Below are 23,811 nucleotides of genomic sequence, written 5' to 3'. Positions count from 1 at the left end.
TCTTCATGACCAGAAGAAATATGCCTGCTTTAGTGCACAGTGAGAAAATGTCGCAAGCCAAGCATGCCTGTAACCCAGTTACTCTGGAGGCTGAGTTAGGAGGATCGCAAGCTCTAGACCAGCCTGGGCAGCTTAGCAAGACCTTGTTTCAAAATTTAAAAAATAATAAAAAAAAGAGTTGAGCATGTATCTTAGTGGTTAAGCACAAAGAGGGGGGTGGGGGGGCAGGGAAAGTCACAACCAAGGTTACCTTCATACACTATCACTCACCACTCCGTCAATCCTCAATTTCCTTATGAGTAGGCAGCCCGAGAAGGCATCCCACCCTGCCTCATGGTACTTTGTTAATGCCAAATGCACACCTGCTATCACTGCATACTATGATTTCCAGGCAGGTGCATCATAATTGCCTCACACTGGTTGACTACTTGAGTCTAATGGTTGATATACAAATTATACTTAAAACCAAAATTGGAGACTCTGAAGCTATCTAAAAGGTAGTGATTCAAGTGAGCACTTAAAATTTTTAAGATACATAATATAACTCAGGCCTTGCCAGAGAAACCGTTTTACCAGCGGGGGGGGGGGGGGGGATGTAAAGGATAACACATTTATCCAAAACAAAGGAAATAATTCTTCTCCCAGATCAAGATTGACCTCCTAATGAATGATGTGAAGGCAAAACTGAACCGTGTAATGCTGCATAAATTTGGAACATTCTGAAGGTCAGCGCAGGTTAGTACATAACATTTTTTTTATTTTTATAAAGTTAATTTTGTAAAATACCATGGCTGTTCTGATAAACCTGAAATCATTTAGAGTGATGTGCAAATGAGTTTTAGGCAAAACTTATGCCTAAAAATTGATACAAATTTAACCAAGAAAGCCTGAAGAAAGGATAGGAACATCCGAGGTTTTGCAAGCTGGACTGACACTGAAGAGTTCCCTCCCAAAGTCCTTGGAGAAACACCTCCATCACCAAATCCCTGGGCGCCGTCCTACTCCTCTTTCATATTCCTCTCTTCACTTCAAATTCCAATGCCTCCTCTACATCCCTGGCCTCACTCTGCAAGGATGACCTTTTTCCTTATTTCTCTGAGAGAACAGAAGCTCTCTGGAGAGTTTCCCCATGCCCCCCCCCTTCCATTCTCTGCCCACCCACCTGCATGAGAGCCCACATTCTCTACCTTCTCTTCTACTACTATGGATATGTGGTTGGTGGTTGTAGGCAAGGCCAATTTCTCCATTTCACCTTGAACCAACCCCTCTCACTTACTCAAGGACATTTATTTGTCCAAGATTTCTCCCATGTCTGGCTTGTACTAGAGATTTGATCATATCTACTGGATGATTCCCATTAGCATACAAATATGCCATCCCTTCTCCCATCTTGGAAAAATAATAAATAGCAAACACCCTCCCTTGACCCATGTCCTTCTCCAGCTATACCCTTCTCCATCCTCCTTTAGAGTGTCTAAATTTGCTCTTTGCAGTTATGTTCCTCTTCTATTTTACACTCACAGCTTCTGTCCCCACCACTCTGGAAAATGTACTCTTGTCTAAGCTTTCCACTTCTCTTCTTTGGGATGCTGTCAGTTCTCTCTGCTCACCTTAGCTGACATCTCAGTGACATTTGAGAGCCCCCTTGAAGCCTGCACTTCCCCTGGCTTCCAGGGCATCACAGTCTCCTGACTTCCCTCTGCCTCGATGGCCGCTCTCTCCCAGTCAGCCTGGCTGTCCCTTCTCCACAGCCTCTAACCATGGCAGAGCACGCAGCCCTTGACTTCCTCTGCATCCACACTTACTCCCTTGGTTATTCTCAGACAGTCTTGTGGCTTTAAATACCAACAATATACTGATGACTCCCGATGTATTTATTTTATTTTTTTATTTTTGGCTCGGGCTCTTCTGTGCTTACTCAACATCTCCACTGGAACATCTAATCAACCTCTCAGAAGTAACATGTCCAAGACTGAGCACCTGATATTTTCTCCCAAACCCACTCTTCCAATAGTCACCCCACATCAGTAAAAGGGAGCTCTGTTCTTCCAAGGGCTCAGGCTAAAACTCTTGGCTCATCCTTAGTCTTGTTTTTTTTTTCTCTGACCAAAACAGATCAGCAAATCCTATGGCAGTTCCTGCAAAACACATCTAGAATCCTGTGGCTTCTTACCTCCACTTCCCTGGTCCAAACCACCATGGTCTCTCCTCTAGATTTCATTCAGTGCTCAACATCTATGCTCTATTTTTATTATTGTAGCCAGAATAAGTCCAGTGAGAAGTCAGACCATGTAACAATTCTCTTCAAGTCTTTCAAATAGCTCTTTCCTCTGAGAATAAAAGCCAAAATCCTAACAATGTCTTCTAAGGCCCTGCACAATCTGGCCATCCATTCTCTCTCTAATGCCACCTATCACTCCATCTCTCTTCCTCCACATTAGTCTCATTTTTATTTGTTTGTTGTTGGACATACAAGAAAACTCTCAGCTTAGGGCCTTTGTGCTTGTTATTTTCTCTCCTTAAAATGCTTTCCCCACCGTCTCTATGGTCAGATTCTCATCTCCCTTCAAGTCTTGGCTCAAGCATCATCTCCAGTGAGATATTCCCTTGACTATACCCCAAAATTCCAACCCCTACCCCAGTACTCTCTATTCCTTTATCCTCCTTTTTTCTCTTTTTATTTCTTGACACTTAGAATGTTACTGTACCACATAATTCACTTATTTATTATTCATGTCTTTCTGCTTCCTCTAGACTGTAAACACCAGGAGGACAGGGATTTCTGCCTGTTTTGTTCTATGCCGGACCTCAAGTGGAATAATGCCTCCACATAGCAGGCACTCAAGTGTTTGTCGATGGCAGAGTTAGTAAGCAAACTCGTAAAGAGCATTTCTAAAAATTACGTGATCCCTAGCACTCCAGAAATTAACTCACCTCAAGTAGAAGATCAATTCATTCTTAGGCCAAATATACTATTTTTTTTAATATTTATTTTTTAGTTGGACACAATATTTTTATTTTATTTCGTTTTATGTGGTGCTTAGGATCAAACCCAGGGCCTCACACGTGCTAGGTGAGTGCTCTACCGCTGAGCCACAACCCCAGCCCCAAATATACTTTTTACTAGATCAAGATTTTACAACCTCAATCATAACAACAACAACTCATATCTGCATAATGCTTTCCAGCTCATAAAAAATCTTTCTCCTACAAAGTCACATTTCATCCCCAGAATGCCAGTCCCATTTTACAGATAAGGAAGGTAAGCCTCAGAGCAATTAAATATCCAGCTTAAGGGTCACCAAGATGACAAGTGCAAAATTGGGGTGAACAGACATCACTGACTTCAGGATTAGGCTCATTGCTGCTCTACCAGTCAGTCTTTTAAAAAATCAACTTGCCCCTTTCTGGAGCACTCAAAGAATACTAATGGAATCTAAGATCTTCACCATCTGAATCCGGCTCTTGATGTATTAAAAAATACTAATGGAGTTATTCTCTGTATCCTAGCATTATTCTAAATGTGGGATGTGATATAAGATAATACAGACCAGGACAAGGTCATGCTCTCATGGAGTCTATGTTCTTTGAAAAAAGACAGACGATAAAAAAATTATCTAAAATATTGCCAGGGGAGGATAGTGCCATGAAGGGGAAACAGAAAGAGATTCATGGGGAGCAGAACAGATGAGCCATGTTAGATATCCAGTAATAAGTCATTAACGTGCCACTCACAAACCCTGTATCTTGTAATGGGGTGGATCATGCTTTACATAGCTGTCTGGGGGATGCTACAATATGTGTTATTAGACATTTGGGTATCAAAGATGTTCAAGAAGTTGGGCACAGTGGTGCACGCCAGCAATCCCAGCAGTTTGGGAGGCTGAGGCAGGAGGATCACCTGTTCAAAGCCAGCCTCAGCAATGGCGAGACACTAAGCAACTCAGTGAGACCCTGTCTCTAAATAAAATACAAATTAGAGCTGGGGATGTGGCTCAGTGGTTGAGTGCCCCTGGGTTCAATCCCTGGTACCCATCCCCCCCCCCGAAAAAAAAAGATGTTCGAGATTCCCAGTCCATGTGATATTAAAGCTAAATAAAACAGAGCCTGGTTGACAGCTTCAGTAGGTGGAAATAGGACAAACCCAAGTTATGAGGCACAGATTTTGTTTAAGTCAGAAGAGCTTTCTAATAAATGAAGCTGCCCAGCAATGAAAGTGACTATAAGTGAGCTCTTTGTCATGGAAAGTATCCAATAAATGAATGAATGACCTCTCAAATCCCTTCCAACTGCAAATCTGATTATTTTCTGTTCTGTGGAGGCTGTGTCTACCCTAAGTCACCTTTAGTTCCAGTGAGAGGTTCTGTAAGGGTGAGAGAGTCAATAGGGTGAGGACAGGACCAAAATTTGGCCCCAAACCATGGTTCTCTTGCCAGCCCTCCCAGAGGAGGAACAGTCACCTGACAGCTGCTCTGGTCCTTCCAGCAGCAGCAGAAGCTGCCCACCCCTTCTGCAGGGAGATTAAGGGCAAAGGTTTCCCCAGCTTTCCCTGCAGGACCCACCAAGGGCTCACACCTAAATGAGGTCCTCCATCCATTGGGCACAGGCAGGTGTCTTCGCCAGTCCCTCTGTTCTGACAGTTAAGCTACCAGTGGCTACAAAAAGGAGAGTAAATTGCCCCAGCCAGGAGTCTGTCTCTCTGGTGGCTTCTGGATGCTCACTGACAACGTCCACCTATCTTCAGGTCTCTGAGATCCCAACCAGTCCGCAACATCCCTCGATGCTGAGCATCTGCCCTCCTTTGCCTCAGCTACTTCAACCCTCCACTAACACAAGCACCCAGACCCCCAAGAGTGACTGCACGCTGGACCAGGCAAGACATCACTGGCAATGACTGCCAATATTACCCCTTTGTATTCACCATTACACCATCTATGAAATGATGGGCTGTAATCTTTGTATGTGGGGCAGGAACATGGTTGGAAAACCACAGCTGTCAGAGTTTGACTAGCAGAGGATTCTTAGCTTACTGAGTGGGGTGAGCCAGCTAAGGGATTTAGAGATGGGAAAGTTGACCGGAGGGCAGGTGGACCAAGAAAACTGAGAGGAGGTGGGGGAAAGTAGGGAAAACTGGGAGACAAGCCTGTTGCCTTACGTAGAAGAACTGAATTTTCCCTCCCTAGAGTTGAGTGGGATCTTCAGAGAGCTGTTGGTGATTGTACCACAAGCTCTGCCATCTTGTCCCAAACTGCTTAGCAAAACCTACAGCCCTCACAGCTCAGGTCTATGAATTTGTAGGGGTGCAAGAGAGCACTGGGCCCAAGGTAAGGGGTAGGCAGTTCAAGGAGATGCACATTATTCCATTTAATCCTCACAATGGCCCAGACAGGTATACTGATTTTACAGTGTGTGGGGGGAGAGAGATTATTGAACAGTTATCTGTGCAAAATCTAATCAACTACAATGTAAAAGAGGACTGGAGATCTAGATCGGTGGTAGAGCACTTGCCTAGCAGGAATAAGACCCTGAGGGTTCAGAAAAAAATATTAAAAATTTAAAAATTAAATGAAATTAAAAACTCCAGTGTAAAAAAATCCATCTATTCTGACCCTGGGTCTTTGAAGTAGCACTAAGGCAAGTGTGGCTTGTTCACAGTCACCACCCAGGACCCTTCTTGATTTGCTCCCAAGCTTCTCCTATTTCCTTCCAGTGGCTCCTGGTTCTGGGATGTGCCCTTCTCTTGCTCCTCTCTCTCGGTCCTCTGGACTTGCCTACAGGTTTCATTGGTGGACTAGAGTCTTCTGCCTTTGCACATTCAGCTGATTTGAGCAGGCTCCCCAGAGCAGCACCAGCCTCTCTGCATCTAAACCTTGGTGCTGGCCCACTTGGTAGATGCGAGTTCCAAAGGAGACCTGACCCCCATTTCTGCATTGTCACAGCTCTTAACACACTGCTGAGGACCGCATCTCAATCAACACCAAAGCAAGACAGCATCTTCAGTAGCTTAAACTATCACCTCAAGAGTCAGAATACAGGCTGGGCATGGTGGTGGGTGCCTGAAATTTCAGTAACTTGGTAGGCTGAGGCGGGATCACAAGTTTGAGGCTAACCTAGCAATTTAGTGAGACCATCTAAAAATAAAAAGGGCTGGGGATGTAGCTCAGTGATAGAGCATCTCTGGTTCTAACACTTGGTACCACAAAAATAAATAAATAAGTAGATAGATAAATAAATAAATTTAAAAAGTCAGGTTCACATTACTGTCTGCCATGCACTTGCTGTGTTGCTTGACACAACTTATCTAAACTCTCTAATGATTAGTTGAATGCAGATGTTAATAGGATTGTTTTCAGGGTGAAATGAGCTAAGAAAAGGAAAGCAATTAAACCAGCAACTGGCACATAGTAGAGTTCGGTAAACATTAGCTCACTTGTGAGTTTACAGTGATTATTGAAAGGGATGAACAAGCTTGGTCCCAACACAAGCCAGAAAATGCTGCAGTGTCAGGGATGTCAGGCCAACAAGCTCCCCACTCTGCTCCCCCAAGACAAAATGAGCTTCATTAGGTGATTCCATTTCCCACAAAGGCCTCTGAGGCAGGTTCAAAAGGGAAACAGAAAAGGGGCCGAGGGTGATCTAACCGACATGTTGAATTTTCTTTTTTTCTTTCCAGGTCTCTTTAATTCCCAAATTTCAGACTATACTCCCAAGCTATTGTCATATAATAATTAAATGATGGCTTATAAACATTTCTTCTTCCTTTTCCCCACCTTCTAGGCCTTTCATGACTACAAAAATACTTTTTTTCTCTTCGTTTCTTTAAGCAAAAGTTTTTACAAGTCACAAAAGACTGAAGTAAACAAAGTTGCATCTAAGAGAGAGATGCGTTGAGTGGGGAGTAGGAGCAAGTGGGGGGAGCTACCTGAGAGCACCCTTGTAGCTGGCGAGGCCAGAAGGGAGACTGTCCTTACTTCCTCTCCAATTCCTTCCCCGCCCACTGTCAGAGCTCAGTAGGAACTCAATCCAAACCACCAAAGACCAGTCTAAACAAGCGCAGCAAAGACCGCAAATTTCACGTGGAGAAGTGAGACCTTTGAAATGAATATTCATAGCCCTATGATTTACTGGGCTAGCTGTTGGGCTTTCACATTCTCTGGGGAGTTCTTTATTCATGACATTTAAATGCAAATGATAACAAAACGCAAGACAATACACGTTGAAAAGTTGATTTAAAGCAGCAGAAGGGAAGGATTAAGAAACCAGTAAAAAAAGGTTTTATTTTAATTTTATACAGAGTTTAAAGTCAGGCCAAACAAGCCAAGAATTCCAATGGTATTACAGGGGCTAAACTTGTCACCAAACAGGATTTGTTTAATTATTTTTCTCCTCCTGTGAAGGAATGGAAGGAAAATTGTTCCCATTCTTTTGTTCACCAAAGATAGCCATGGCTACCAATCCTGACTCCTGATCAGTATGAATCCACCTAACCAAACGGATAATTCAAGCAAAAGCTCAGAAACTTGATACTTAACTCAAGTATGCCATATTGAGGGTGAATATGTGTGATTAGAAACACTGGAAACGGTTCCTAGATCCATAGTCTGATTTATGAGAAAGCATGGGTGTTGGAGACCCCCATCTTGGGAACCACTGATGTAGAAACATCTCACACATTCATGGCTTTGAATGTCAAGGGATAAAGAGCTGAATGTTCCAAGTCAAGGAAGAATGGCCCATTGTGTTTAATGGAAGCCCTCCTCTGGAGGGAAGCCTGAGAGGACCCCACGATGGGAGAAAGATGGGAATGGCCATAAATCCCACATTTTAAAGGCAATGTTGATGTTAAAGTATCACAGACTGTTGACTGGAGTGGAGGCATTCTATCTGCTCAAAGATGGGAATTAGACCTTGTCCCCACGCCAGCCCCACCTGCAACCCAAACTGTCAAGCAACAATACAGGGAGGAAAAAGACCCCGTCTGTTAATGGAGAAAAGACAGAAAGAGAAGCAATTATATACCAGTGAAAAGGGTCTCCCCTGGAAACATGAGATGTCTGGGATTTGCTTCAAAATAATACAGGAAAGGAGTCAGAGAGTGCGCAGGGGAATCAATAAGTCAAGATTGATAACGAACTGATAATTAATGAAGTTGGGTGACAGGTACATTGGGGTTCATTGGGTCATTCTGTTTACTTTTGCATTTGTTTGGGATTTTCCATAAGAAAAATGACTTTTTTTTTTTTTTTTGAAGATTCCACCAGCACAATTTAAATGTGACACTGCCCACTTCTGCTGGGACAAAGTAACCATTGCAGAAAACAAGGGAATTTTTTCCACTCTCATGGGAATCCTGGAATAGGGCAGTATTCACAGGATGGTGGTGAGGGAAGGAGCTACATACAAAATCAGAACTCTTCAAAACTGAGTACAATGGTCAGTGGCACAGTGCTTGCCAAGCATGCGTGAGGCACTGGGTTATATCCTCAGCACCACATAAAAATAAAATAAAGGGGGCTGGGGTTACAGCTTAGTTGGTAGAGTGCTTGTCTTGCATATAGAAGGCCCTGGGTTCAATCCCCAGCACCACAAAAATAAATTAATTAATTAATTTAAAAAAATAAAATAAAGGTATTGTGTCCACCTACAATTAAAAATATATTTTTAAAAAACATACAGCCCAATCAATTGTGGTGCGTGTGCCTATAATCTCAGGTACTCCAAAGACTGAGGCAGAAGGATCACAAATTTGAGGCCAGCCTGGGAAACGTATATAGATGCTGTCTCAAAATAAAATTTTAAGAAAGACAAGGGGATCTAGTTCAGAGATAGAGCACTTGCTTAGCATGCACTAAGCCCTATGTTCAATCCCTAGGACTGGGGGGCGGGGGGACAACAATGAAATATCAAGAAATTTGATTCTGTAATCAAATTTGATTCCAGAATCTAGAAACTCCTTGTCTAGGAACCTGCAGAGTTTCTTTCTTTTTTCAAAGGCAGGATGTCATTCCCAGTGTGTGGTTGACATCTCATACAATTAAGCATGTGCTCTGACCTGCAAAGTTCCAAAGGCAGCACATCTTGACAATATAGCAGTTAGATTTTTAAAAAATAAATTGGACTAGTTTAGCAGTTCAATCTGCCAAATTGACCAATTATTCACAGTGTCAGGACATTTTATGCAGGTAGTCATAGCTTACCTTACCTGATTCAAGTAGAAAGAGAGACACAGCACCAATAAAGGGAATAAACACTACATTAAATTCAGTAATTCAGAGTGCATCAGACCACATCAATACTGCATCGTGAATTAAACATAAGAGGGATAAAGACAAGGAGGATATGTTCGAAGATGACAGGGTGCTGTGAAGAAATGGTAACGCATGTCCTGCTGAAGGAAACCTAAAGATTGACCAGGAAGATGGAGTTAGCTGTGTTGACTATTTGTCTCCCAAGTACAAGACAAAGAGACCTGCTCCCTGGATCTCCAAGGAAAGAACTAAGGCCAATGCATGAAAGTCTCAGGAAACCCAGTGTCCGTCCAAAAGAAGGAACAATTATGAAAAACACAACTGTGCCAAGTTCTCCTTGGCTGCTTTGAAAAATAGTGCATCCCCTCTATGTCAGGCAGAAATTGAACAGACACTGTGCAGATGTTTTACAGAGGATTTCAGGACTGGATGAATATCAGCATGATTTTTGAAATCTCCTTCAAATGGAGATTCTAGGATTTCTAAAAATGAAAACTTAAAATTGACAAGCCAGGAATGTTTATCTTGTTTGTTTGTTCTTAGTAAATATTTTCAAAGTGGGTACCATGTACATAAAATCTTTTTAAAACTGTGAATATACAAAAGAGAAAATTCAACTCCTCTGCCACCTCAAACCTACTTCCACCTCACTGAGAAGCCATTTCTAGATGTACCATGCATCTGACTAAAACCTCCAGTGGACAGTGTTAGGATTCAATTCCTGCCAAGTTGCATACTTAATAGCTCCCCAACATGACTTGCAGATTCCCACTGTGACCACCATACTTGTGAAGACTCTACTCAGGGAGGGGGTTCCAGCTTAGCAAGCTCTAACTTTCCTATCTGAAGGCAAGAATTATCTCACCTTTAAAGTCCCTGAATCATTGGCACCTTGTATTTGTTATCTGTCTTGTTTTCTGAGCCTCTCTTACATGAATCTCTGTTTTCCAAATACTTGACTTTTTCTAGTTACCTATTTTGCCTTGGTGTTGCAATTCTGAATGTTCCTAACAGTTTAATAATTCATTCATTTGCTAAATATTTATAGTGTCTTCCATGTGCTTAGAGCACTGTGCTAGGCACCTTGGGAGATATTAAAAAGTCAAAAGATCCTGGCAAGGGACTAAGTCCGAGAGGGACTATGAAGCCTGGACACAAATAGCTACGATTCTTGGCACAGTGTGCTAAGTGCTATATCAGAGGTACAAAGCAAGTGCTATCAAAGTTCCAAAGGAAGTGAGAGGCTGCAGAAAAACTGGATGTGACTGCAAGAGCCGCCTATAAAAGCCTTATGCAAATGATGTGCTAGGTTTTTCAAATTCTCAAACACAAGGTATATAAAATAGTAAATTTTTAAAAAAAGAGGTAGTGGAGAATCAAGAAAAGGATGGGGAAGTATACCTAATGTTTAATAGCAGATAAATGTCCAACATTAGCCAGAGGGGCTAATCAACGTCCAGTGTAAACCAAACGCCAGAAAATCATCCCCATTGTGAACATGATCATTTACCCAGTCAGCCAGAAAAATGACACTCACGAAATTGAAACTACATTTGCTGCTTAAATGAGTCTTTTTAGAGATTAGTTTAGACTGAAAATTGCTCATTAAAGAGTTTGTCCATATAATGGACTTCTACTGCACTTCCTATGTTGAGAACCCTTGATTCACTTTCATTCCAACTCCCGGGGCTGGGTTCTATCAAGGGTGGGCAAACTTTTTCTGTAAATGTCCAGTGCTTGCCTACCATGTGGGAGGCACTGGGTTCGGTTCTCAGCACCAATATATAACTAAATAAATTAAATGAAGGTCCATCAACAACTAAAAAACTTTTTATAAAAAATGTCCAGTAGTAAATATTTTAGATTTTGCATAGGGACTATGAAGCATGGACACAAATAGTTCTTTTGCAAGTACTCAAACGTGCTATTTTAGTACAAAAACAGCCATAAGTAATACACACGTGAATGTGTATTGGCTATATGCCAATAAAACTTTATTTATGAACAATAAAATTTTAATTTCATAAAGTATTAATGCATCACAAAATATTCTTCTTTTACATTTTTTTTGACTATTTAAAAATGTAAAAGCTATTCTGAGGTTTCATGCCTTACAAAGACAGGTGGCTGCATTGGGCCACAGGCCACAGTTTGTTAGCTCCTCAGTTATATTGGTTTACAGATGGGGGTCCAAGAGACTAAATGTATTCACAAACCAATTCAGTTACTAGTTTCCACATAGAGAGAAAAAAATGAATAGGACAAACTGAAATATTTACCTACTGTTTATCCACATTGTTCACAGCATGGAAAAATCATATATTACCTATCAACTTTGATTCCCTGGGTCATAACATGTAAATAACTTTCAAATGCTGCTTAGAAAGATTGGTTCGTGATAAATAAAGTAATTATTGGATTTATATTTACAAAATCATTCTTTCTTCATTTTAATTTGTAATCAATAACAATCTTTAATTCCTTAAAAATTGCCTTGTTTTAAAATTTTCTAATTATTTTTTTCTGTACTGGGAATTTAAACCAAGGACTTTGTCCATTCCAGGCAAGCTCTCTACCACTAAGCTATGTTCCCAGTCCTTTTTTTAATTTTTATTTTTGAGACAGGATCTTGCTACGTTTCCCAGGCTGGCCTCAAACTTGAGATCCAATTGCCTTAGCCTCCTGTAAAGCTAGGATTATAGGCATGTGCCATCACGCCCCGCAAAAATTGCCTATTTTAAAGCACTTGTAGTTCACATGATGAGTCACATGCTGCTAAGTATTATAGGCCCATAACTATTTCAAAAATAGTATGAATAGTTATTGATATAGTTTCATCTCAATGCTCCATGAAATGAACATCCCACCTCTTAATGAGTACCAAGATGAAGGGTTAGAAAAATGTTGAGGAATAAAGCATTGTGAAGCCCAACTCTCATTGGAATGTCACTTATTTGAGTTTTTATAACGATATTGTAATAATTCAAAAAGTCATGAAAAACCATAGTTTTATAGCAAGATTGGAAATATATATCTTTTTCAAAATCTCTAGAATTAGAACTAAAACAAGTATCAAAGGAAAGGGTCTCCGTTGTACTTAGTTTTCAGACAATTTAGCCTATGGAAAAGAAATCAGGCACGCACATCCAAGTTTTACAAAATCACAGAAGATAGAATTAGGGTGAAGTGAGTTCGCCAAGTCTGAGAAGACTCAAACAACAGGAGCCATCCACTGAAGCACAAGAGGAGGCAAGTTTAGAATCCAGGAGAGAAGCGCTTCTCATGTGGGATCCTTGGTTTTTTGTTTGTTTGTTTGTTTGTTCTTGGTGTTTTGGGGAGATGTATAGCACTATATTTTACCTATTTATTCCATTAGTAGAGATGGCTTATACAATGTACAGTGGTTCCATTTCAGAAAATAAATTAGATTCATTTCAAAGGATGATCAGAAATAATAACTTTTAAGATGTTTAGATAATATCACAGGGGCATATCCCTAGTAAAGTGCTAATGGAAGGAATGTTGACATTCTGGGTGGCAGCCCAACATCTGCCACATCCTGTCATCCTTCCAGGGCTCACTATAAGTGCCAGGCAGAATCTGACCCCCTTGATACGGCCTTCTCCCAACCTGTTTTCTGCCCTCCCCTCTGCCCACCCATATACACTCCAGGTTTGTAACCAACTCCTGGGAAGTTCTCAATATGTCACGATATGAGGGGCTCCACATTTATCCTGCTCTCAGCCCAGAATGCCATCTTCATCCATTATATGGGCAGCTCTGACTTTCAAGTTGATGCTTTCACTAATAACTACTCTGAAGGCCCTTTCCCCATGTCCAGAGTGACAGCTTCCTCCTCTATGTGTCAGTTTACCTCGTTCTCACCTGCTTCATTATACCAGTCACCTGAACTTCTGTGTTTAGTGCAAGATCTAGAGATCATCCCCTGAGACATAGGAAAGAATGTCATTACTTTTATTAATGTGCCAGGGCACATTAAAAAAACTCAATAAAATGTATTGAATGAATTAACAGCCACCGAGTCCTCTTGTGACTCTACCCTGTGCCACTAGTCTCCTGGGGTCTTGAGGTAAGGATGGTAGGTGATGTTGAGATTTCATTCATTCACTCATTCAACAAACATATAATCAAGCACCCACTCTGTGCCAGGTGCTGTTCCAGGAGCCTGAGATGCATTTGTCAGCCGACTAAACAAAGACCTCTGTGTTCGAGGAGCTCAATTCTCACTGAGGAGACAGACATTAAATAAGTATGACAAACAGGGAAATAACATATTTGTAAAGAGGTGATAGAGTTAAGGGAAAAGAGACATAAGCCAAGCAGGGTCGGGGACTGGGAGTGTGCAAGGTGCAATTAAAATTCTGCGATGGGTAGAGTATGACCCACCCAGTGGAAGAGGAGAAGGATGTTACAGTGGAGCAAAGACTTAGAGGATACTGAATTAGACTTGGGGCGCAGGCATTCCAGGCAGAGGGAACATTAAGTTCAAAGAAAGGCTGAAGCAAGATCAGTGAGGGTGGCTAAAAATGAGGTAGAAGAGATATGGGGAAGGTGGCAGATCAAGGAAGCCTGGAGGTCATTAGGATGACTTTGATTCTTACTCTAAGCAAGAGGAGGAGCCATGGAGGATTTTGAGCAAAGGAGCAATATGACCTCACTTACATTTTAACTTTTTTTTTTTTTTTTAAGCAGCAAAGAGGTGTTTATTGCGAGCTAGCTCGGTCCTCCACATGCACGCGTAGCAACTGGTGACACTGAGAGGCCTCACTTACATTTTAAAGGATTGATCTGATTATTTGTTAACAAGTGAGTATTGAGGGCTGGGGACATAGCTCAGTTGGTAGAGTGCTTGCCTGGCATGCAAAAGGCCCTGGGTTCAATCCTCAGAACCACATACAAAAAAGAATTGAGTATTAAGTCCAATGGTAAAGGAAGGGAGAGCAGTTTAAGATCCAGATGGAGCTGGGCATGGTATGCACGCTTTTAATCCCAGCGATTTTTGGTGCTCTCAACAAAACACTCCTCAGTTGTGGTGGTGGGTGTCTGTAGTAACAACTTCTCAGAAGTCTGAAGCAGGAGGATCACATGCCAGCCTTGGCAATTTAACAAGACCCTGTCTCCAATTTATTTTTTTTTTTTTGAGAGAGAGAGAGAGAGAGAGAATTTTTAATATTTATTTTTTAGTTTTCGGTGGACACAACATCTTTGTTTATGTGGTGTTGAAGATCGAACCCGGGCCGCACGCATGCCAGGCGAGCGTGCTACTGCTTGAGCCACATCCCCAGTCCCCTGTCTCCAATTTTTTAAGAAATGAAAATTAAGGGGCTGGAGTTGTGGCTCAGTGGTAAAACGCTTGCCTGGCGTGTGTGAGGCCCTGCATTCCAGCCTCAGCACCACATATAAAAAAACAAATAAATAAATAATCCATTGACAACGTAAAAGAAAAAATTTTTTTTTTAAAAAAGGGAAAATTAGAAGGGTTGGAGATGTAGCACTGTAGTAAAGTACCTCTGGATTCAATTCCCAATTTAAAAAAAGAAAAAGTTTACTGCTATAATTTGGATGAAGATAACAGTGGCTTTTCCAGCATTGTAGAGATGGAGAGAAATGGTTGATCCTGGTTATATTTTGAAGATAGGTCCCCAAACATTTGTTGGCATAGACAGAGGTGAAAAAGTGGGAAGAAGTAAGCATTAGTTCAAGATCTTTGGCCTAAGCATTTGGAAGAAATGAAAAGCTATGAGCATTCAGCTTTATCCAGGGGCATACTTTGCTTATGTTCCTATTGTCTGGTAAGCATTAAATGAGGCCCACGGATGGCAGCATGGCTACAGGATGCAGGAGACAGTGAAGCAGAAGAGTGATTTGGGGCTGCAACCGCTCACCACTCCCAGGACTGGCCTCTGAGTCTGGTTCCCTCCTTCCCTCCTCCTTTTAACCCTTGTCTCCAGAAGTATAAGAATTTTCTGGGTTGGCTTACTTGTCTAAGACTGAAGAAAAATATGTGATACATAATTTACTAGAAAACAGTTGAATGGTAGTAGGATTTTTAAAAAGCTCATATAAGATAGCTCCGTTATTAGGGTGATAAGGGGAAGATGCTGCTGGTGGTAGTGGTTATAGCATTTGCCTTTGCTGCAGAGTTCATAAATCATGGAGATATAAAATACAAAAGGAGGGAGCCAATGTCAGGAGAATGGCCTTGGTCGCACCATGTAAGCTGTTGAAACATCTTTTAAAGCTAAAATACTTCTGAGGCTAGCTGCCAAACTGTACCCAAAAAAAGTAAATGCATTCCGCTCAATTGAATGCTTATAATTGGAATATCTCTGGCAATGGAAAACTTCTCTCCTGTGAACTGATGCTGCATTTACACATATTGAGATATGAAGCATATCCATAGTTACATAATTCTCTGTAAAAATGAACTTCTGTACCCTAGGTCTTAGTTTGTAAAATCTTAGAGAATTACTCTAAATATCTTCAGTTAAACAAAAATTTTGTGTACTGAGGAGTGTAAAAAAAAAAAATACCGAAAAATTTCTAATGCATTCCTTTATGTATTTATGATCTTTTTTGAGCAATTAAGCATGGTATGTGAACTCTAAAATTGAAGGAGAACTGTACTGGGAAGAGTATTTTACAGTATCACAAAGATTAATTAAGCAATGACCACATATAGAACATTGTATGGGTGGCTCTGAGAACAAGGATATTATAAAATTTAGACTTGAATCTTAGGACTACATGTGTAGCTCAGTGGTAAAGCACTGGCCTAGCAGTGTGGAGATGGGGTGAGGTCACATACACGGACTGACTTGAATCTTTTCAAAGAAACATTTTCAAAATTGTGTTTTCATCATTCTTTTTTCCAGTCATGCACAGACTATTTCCACAACTCCTGGCTATCAATAGAAAAATAACTATGTGTAAGTTTATATGTGTATATATACATGTGTACACACACACACACACACACACACATCCACATTCCATCTAGTTTTATATTTTCCTCTCATCCTCTCATGTCTGAGGGTATCTTAGAAACAGAGAGGTTCAAACTTGAGTGTTGGCAGGTTATGCTTTTTAGTTTGCTTCCACACTTTAGGCTGTTCATTTGAGTTGGTCTAACATTGGAAACTTGTGTATAAATGTTTCTGTGAGATTCATAACATTTCAAAGGATGTTCCTACCAAAGAAGAACTCAAACTGTTTCCTTTTTTTGACACATAATAATTGTACATATTGATGGTGTACAGCATGATAATTCAATGCATGTACATAATGTATGATGATTAAATCAAGGTAGTTAGCATTTCTCTCTTCAACATTCATCATTTCTTTGCAGTAGGAAGCATCAATCTATTTCTTAAAAAGCATATGAAATTAGGTACATAGCACAGCATATAATCCCAGCTACTCAGGAGGCCAGGCAGGAAGATTGCAAATTTGAGACCAGTCTGGGCAATTTAGCAAGGTCTTGTCTCAAAATAAAAATAAAATAAAATTAGGCTGGGGTTGTAGCTCAGTAGTGGAACCACTTGGCTAGCATATGTGAGGCCCTGGGTTCAATCCTCAATAGCGTGTGTGTGTGTGTGTGTGTGTGTGTGTGTGTGTGTTTGAGTCTCTTAATTCTAAACTGAAAAACTTCGATATGTAGAATGATATCAAATAAAATAAAAAGAGAAGAGAAACTGAAAATAAATAGTTCTTCATTTTGAAACTTAAAACATCAATCTTCTTGGTTACATCCTGTTTCTTAGTTTGGGATGAACCCTAGAGGGGAGATTTGCTTCTGTCAACATGAGGTTCAGTCAGTGAATTCAACAGAAGCAAATCTGTCTATGTAAACAAAAATATCAACATTTCCTTTTTCGGTCCATTCTTGTGTGTCATAAGCAGACACAGCTACTGTCAGGGAAACTACCACAAGTGATCCACATGCCTCCCTTGGTGGACAATCCACTTAACAACAAGTGAGGTAGATTCCAAAACATCTACCTGAGCATATTATTACAGCCATCATCTCAGTGACAAGTAAGTTTTGGATGGGTTGTGTGAACTCTATCTACTCTGCCCAACTCCCCAACCTCAATGTTAAAAATTATGATCTTGATTCTCTCCCATTTCATACTAAAAACAAACCAAAAAAATCCATTCTTTTATCTTTCAATTTTCATATTTTTAGTGAACTTCAATGTCTTTCTTGTGTGAAGAACTTTAATTCAACAGGAGCCTACTGGGAGCTTTTATTATAAGACCCGATATCTCTGGCTACAAAGAGACTGAATTTAGGAATTTTCTTCTTTTGCATCAGTGCTTGGTTAGAACATGTATTTCCAAATTTTTAGAATTTAAAAAATATGAGTTTTTCACTTTTCCTATCAACCAAACTCCTCTAGAGTTTTCTATTTATCTACCTTGAACAGAAACATACAAATTTCACTCTGTACTCTGAATACCACCAAAAAAAGCTGGGTGACCATTTTCTCTGTCTTAAACCTGTGTTGCTGAGATATCTACCTAAGTGGTCATCACATTTTTACCCTTAATTAACCTACATTCAAAATCCAATTAAATCTTAATTTAAACGATATGCCTATTTTACTCCTTTAGTTAAAAAACAATGCGATGTCTTATCAATATCTTCAGGATAAAGTCTGAGTACTTTAACATGACTTATAAGCCTTCATAATTGATCAGACTCCCACCTACTTCTCTAGTCTTACCTCGAGCCATCCTGAACTTTTCTTTGTTCTGTCATACCACGCATGACTCCCTGTTTCATCATACCAGCCCTTGAACGAGGCTCATTCCTCTGTTTAGCACAAGATACTATACATTTATTTATTTTCTATCTAGTCAACAACCATTGGGGGAGTCTATTTCATACTAGTTACTAGGAAATGTACCAATGATGAAACCAGGCAAAAGCTCATGTGTGAGACAGTGCAAGAAGTTTCAGAGAATTGTTTCAGGCATTGTTTCTGACCCTGTAGAGATTAAGCTCTAGCATGGAAAACAGTCATAAAACATGAGCTGAGACTCACAGCATGGGAAAAATATAAAGTGATGTGGGCGCAAATGTCAGGGTAGTTAAACTTAATGTAGGGGTCAGTGGAGGTTCTCTGAGAAACTACTGGTGAAGCTAAAATCTAAAGGTGAACAGCTGAAGATATAGCTCAGTTGGTAGAGTGCTTGCCTCATACATATAGGCCCCGGCACACACACACACAATTATACAGGATGAAGGTAGTGCCACTTATTGAGATGTAAAATAAGAGAAAATGTTCGGAGAAATAAAGGTGAACAGGTGTTAGCTGAGGTAGCAGGGAGTGGGGAGGAAGTATGGATAGAAGGGAATGTTAAATAGAAAACATGAGCATATTAAGAAAAGTCTTTTCTTGCTATAAATATGAGACTGGGAACAGATATCTTTGTTGAACATATTTTGTTGGGGGCCTGTGTTGTCAAGGAAAAAATTGTAAAGTTCCCATTACCCTTTGCTGACAGCTGAATTCAGATGGCTCCTCTCCTCAAGTGTTGGTGAATCTCAATATCATTCTTGCCATTATAGGGGAATAAAGAAAGGGGATCATAGATGAGAGTCTACATATCCTGAACTGGTTCTTTCCTGATTTTTGCTTATAACCTTGACCAAATGACTTATGTCTGTATTTCTGCTCTGCCATGTATAAAAGGGGATGATAATGTTATCCAGTTTATCTCTTAAGGTAGGAGCAAATGAGATAGTGGTATAAAAGTTTAAAGTATAATACTGTGCTTTGATGTTTTACATACGCATTTCAAGCATATTTAACACTTTATTGATTTCTAACAGCTCTCTATATATCAGTAGCAACTCAAATTCATTTTTCTTACAATTTCTAACTATAGCAACAGCAACAAGTAGAGAGCCCTCTTCATTACCCTTTAAGAGGAGCAGGATTTGATAGTGTGTCTTTTCAATGGATTCAACAGTTCAAAGTAAGTATATTTTGAAACAGAAACATTGGAAAATCCAGTTATTTTGCAAAATCATTAACAAACAGGGTATATTTCTGCTGTGACTAATTCCCCTAATTCTAGTTTTTATGGTCAAACCAATCTATAAGTCCTTTTTTACTTTTGTATTTAAACTTGTTGACTTCCCAGTGGTGAATTTATTGACAAATACAGCAATAAAAATGTTTGGTGTAAGTTCTTAGTTTTTAAGTATGTAGAAGTTACACTTTAATATGGTACAGATTATACTTTAGCATATATTTCTTTAAAGTTGTAAAAACTAAGAATTTACATTTAAAAATCAACATCTAGGGCTGGGATTGTGGCTCAGCGGTAGAGCGCTCACCTAGCACGGGTGGAACCGGGGTTCGATTCTCAGCTCCTCATAAAAATAAAGGCATTGTGTTGTGTCCATCTACAAAAAAGATTCATTCTCTCTCTCTCTCTCTCTCTCTCTCTCTCTCTCTCTCTCTCTCTCTCTCTCCTTTAAAAAAAAAACCATATAAAAAATCAACATCTAGCTTCACATTATCTTTTTATGAAATGAGGCAAACCCTTAAAATATGATAGCAGTAGTTTATAGGTTTACTTTACCCAAAACTCATCCCTGAAAACATTTTAGTTACAGTTGAGTCTGGAGGTGTCAAATATCTCTATCACATTTTTCCTATATAATTCTGTAGTCACAAATAAAAGAAATAATATCAACACCCCTTTCTCTTTCAGAATAAAAGGAAAGCTCATTCGAAAATGTACGGAGAATTGTACAAAGGCTACTTTACAGAGATGAAGCATGAATCTAGTTCTAAATGCCACTCTTTTGTTTGTAATCTTTCTCTTTTTTCCCTTGGTATATAATTGGATTTTAAAAGATGGGCTCTAATAAAGGTATCTAATTTCAAAGTCCTGTTTGGCCACCTATTTTTAAAAATTTTGTTACAAATTTCAGTCACCTCAAAGAAAGTTTGATAATTTACTTGCATTAAATATTTCTGCGTTTTGAAGTAGAAAAAATTTCAAAACATTTCAAAGAAGGAAATAGTTCATGGATAATTTCTTTCTTTAGAGATGGGAAAAAGCTATTAAGGAGATGCATATTTAGGAACCCATGTGGTTGATGGTCAATTTCATTCTAATCTGTTAGTATATGTTTGAAGGAAATAAAGTATTTGTGGGATTAGCAGTCAGTAAACTCGTGAGCATTCCTTCTGCCTTTCATGCAGTACAGAGGCCTCTACAAGAAGGACCAGGAATGTGGGATTCAAGACAACTCTGTTACCTGTTCTCCATGTGGATTCATGAAAGTCACTTAACTTCTGATATCAGTTTCTCATTTGTAAGATGGAGATAATGATGCCTTTCTTATAAAGTTCTTGTAGGAATAAGTAACATAACAGATGTAAAAAGCTTTGTTAACCAGAAACTGCTCTACAAAAATGAATTGTGGCTCAGTAGTAGAGCACTTGCCTAGCATGTTGTAAAGCCCTGGGTTCAAACCTCGGCACCACATAAAATAAATCAATAATAATAATAATAATAAACATAGTAGCTGTAATAAAGTTAAAAAAGTGAATGTCAAAATTTACTAAGAGTTCAAAGATCCCAATAAGAGATTTTACCCCATATACTTAAATATCTATTTTGTCTTCTTGTTTTTGCTTTTCACATGTTTGTGAGCTAAATCCTTAATTAGGTAATAAGCTCCTTAAAGTCATAGAAAGCACATCACATCTTTTTTCTGGGTGGCTCTTTGAATTGTCCTTAATTAATGGGCAACTTTGTTGACAGATATTCTTGCCTGGTCCTCCTGCTGATACCAACTAAATAATCACCATAGTCAAAAGTCTCCTTTGGTCTATTCTGTTGCAATCTGCACCTATTTTCACATATTCTAGTTTCAAAGCTCATGGCAGCTCAGCATCTCCCTAACAAAAGCCTTTATCACTGCTATCAAATTCTCTTCAGCTGCAGGACAGAGTCCCTAGTTCTCCCTCTAAATCTCAGTCCCTTTTCTGATCTAAAACAAGCAGAATTAACCACATCCTTAGCTCCAAGAAGAAAGGAGGAGCAGCACCCTCTGGCCCACTAGATTCCTAGAGCCGAGGAAAGCTTATCCTTACCTGATCAAGGGAAAAGCATAAAGATAATCAAAATAAAATGGCTAGAGGAAATATGGACAGAGAGGTAAAGGAGGCTAAGTGGAAGACCAGAATCAAAAGAAAGTGAAAGTAGAGTGTTCCTAGGACACCGATACCCTTTAGAAGACTGGTGAGGATGCTCTGATCTACCCTGATGCTGGAACATTTTTATTTAACAGACAAAAACTTTTATTTAACAGACAAGTTGGCATTAGTTCCAAATAAAACTCTTTTAAAAGCTGAAGGAATAGCGAGGAAGGGATGGCTACTTCTCTCTCAGGTTCCCTCCTTGGATCATGTAAAAATGCCTACCAGATCTGCCCTCTGCTTCAAAGTAGTCTTATACTCTTTTCATGGGGTTTTTGAAAAGCGGCCCCAGTTCGGCACACCTTTCAGTTTTAGAGGCAAGAGTATTTTTAGCCTAAATCGCCTCGCGGGGTCTTTACAGATACGGATTTACAGATACGATCCGGCTTTCATCAAACAGCCCTAAGAAATCTCTCGCAATTCTCAGACTCGGGTGAACACGTGTGCCCGCAGCCAGCCTGTCGCGCCCTGCGTTTCAGCACCGCCGCCTCTGGAGAGCGCCTTACGCAAGGGCCGGGTGAGGGCCGCCCACCAGGTCCCATCCATTTCCAGTGCACTCACTCTTGCTTACTCCTTATTTCCGTGAGTCCCTGGAAAAAGCACACCCAACTTCTAACTTCTCCTCAATTTCAAGTTCGCGTCCCTCCCTTAGGATCTAAAAGCGCACACCCTGCCCCTTTGGGTCCTACTGGAGCAGCAGCTAAGCCGCGTGGTTTCCCCACCGGTGGCGAGAGGTCTCCAACAGGCATCGATCGATCACCTTCCCCCTGTTTCTGCTGGACCTTAAACCAGCAGCCAGAAGCCCCGGCTCGCTCTCTCCCTCTCCACGCCCCAAAGCCTCTAAGAAACAAACGCGCGATGGTGCGCCCCCATCTCACCACTCACGCGCACATACGTACACACACACACACACATTCATACATTCACTCGCACGCCGCGAGCCTTTCGCGTGCCATCGCCGCCTTGGGCAGAGCCTCGGCCAACTTGGGCCCGGATCTGTCAACACCGACTCGCAGACGGCCTCCCGCAGAGGCCGCCCCGCCCCCTCCCCTTCCTAGGCAGCGGGTCCACGTAGTCAAATCTTCGCAGGCCAGCAACACCTCCACCCTGCGCCCCATTCAGTATCCACCTCGCGCTAGCAATACCTGGTCCACAATCCCCAAACATTCGCCTCTGGGCCGCCCCACCATTCAGACCCTATATTAATCTCATCATTCAGACCCTATCTTAATCTCGTCATTCAGACCCTATATTAATCTCCTTGAAGCCCCAGTCCCTGTCGCTGGTGTCATGTGCGAGTGTGCTTGTGTCCATATTTAACTCCTTCGAGCTTTCTGCCCATCCTAAACAAACAGCACGTTATCTCCAACCCTCTCATCCCTTCTCCGCGCCCCATCCTCTGTCCCCATTCGGATCTTCGCCCGCCAAGAAGTCAAACCACCGCACCGCGGCACTCCAATTCTCCAACCTAGAACCCCCGCCCGACCCCAAAAGACACTCACCTCCAGCCCCTCCCCTCCCCCACCCTCTAGCCCCCTGCGAGACGGTCTGGCCCCGAGCAAGCGAAGTCTGGAAAATGCAGTCTACGTCCCCTCCTTGGAGCCAGGAATAGGTGACTGACCTAGCACTAGCCAGATCAGCCGGCGCACCCCTCTGGAGCGGCACACGCCTTGCAGTTCAGCCGCCCAGGAAAACACAGGTGCCGGCGAAAGGAGGAGAGCGGAAGCCGCCTCCGGGGTAGGCGGGAGGACTCACCGAACATCTGAATGTGCCCTTTGGTGATGGGATTGAAGCTGCCGCAGGCCAGCAAGATAACGTGGGTCTTGGTGGTTTCGGTCATGGTGCGGCTAGGTCCCTCTCCCTGGTTTAGGGGTTGGTTGCCTCTCTTTTTGTGTCTCGATCTGTCTGCAGAGGGAGAAAGGAAGGCGAGGCTCCGGCGGTGGATGCTGTGGACTCCAAGGAGCCGCTCCAGACGCAAACCGCGTCACTCCCAGCCTCCCCTTAACGCTTGCAGCTCCGGCGAGATGCGAGTCTGCTTTTGTATTGCTCTCCGCTGTCTATCCTCAGTTCTTCTCTTTCTTTTCCAGCCTCTTTCGTATCTCTGGTTCTGATGCCCCTCCCTACCCTTTCTTTCCTCCTCACCCCACTTAACTCCATCACTGTGTTCCTTAGAGTTTATCTACAAGGAAGGCTTGCTACTCAAGCCCAGAACCATGGATACTTAAAGCATGGTGTGAGCTCTATATTTAATGATTATGAACTAGCGAATTGGCTCCATATCTTTACCTAGTGTTTATCAAGAAATAGGGAGG

At 41.2% G+C, this 23,811-nt stretch overlaps 1 protein-coding gene across 1 annotated transcript in view; it reads right to left on the bottom strand.

Moving 5' to 3' along the window:
• Nmnat2 (nicotinamide nucleotide adenylyltransferase 2) overlaps positions 1–23,339 on the bottom strand; it is a 138,219-nt gene extending 114,880 nt beyond the window's left edge. The window contains exon 1 of the mRNA XM_027935025.2: positions 23,255–23,339. Within this exon, the coding sequence (XP_027790826.1) occupies positions 23,255–23,339 (85 nt within the window). The remainder of the gene's footprint in view (positions 1–23,254) is intronic.
• Between the last annotated feature and the right edge of the window lie 472 nt (positions 23,340–23,811).

The sequence above is a fragment of the Marmota flaviventris genome, chromosome 12, assembly GCF_047511675.1.
Source record: "Marmota flaviventris isolate mMarFla1 chromosome 12, mMarFla1.hap1, whole genome shotgun sequence".
Classification (NCBI taxonomy): Eukaryota; Metazoa; Chordata; class Mammalia; order Rodentia; family Sciuridae; genus Marmota; species Marmota flaviventris.
This window is presented reverse-complemented; position numbering and strand designations above follow the sequence as displayed.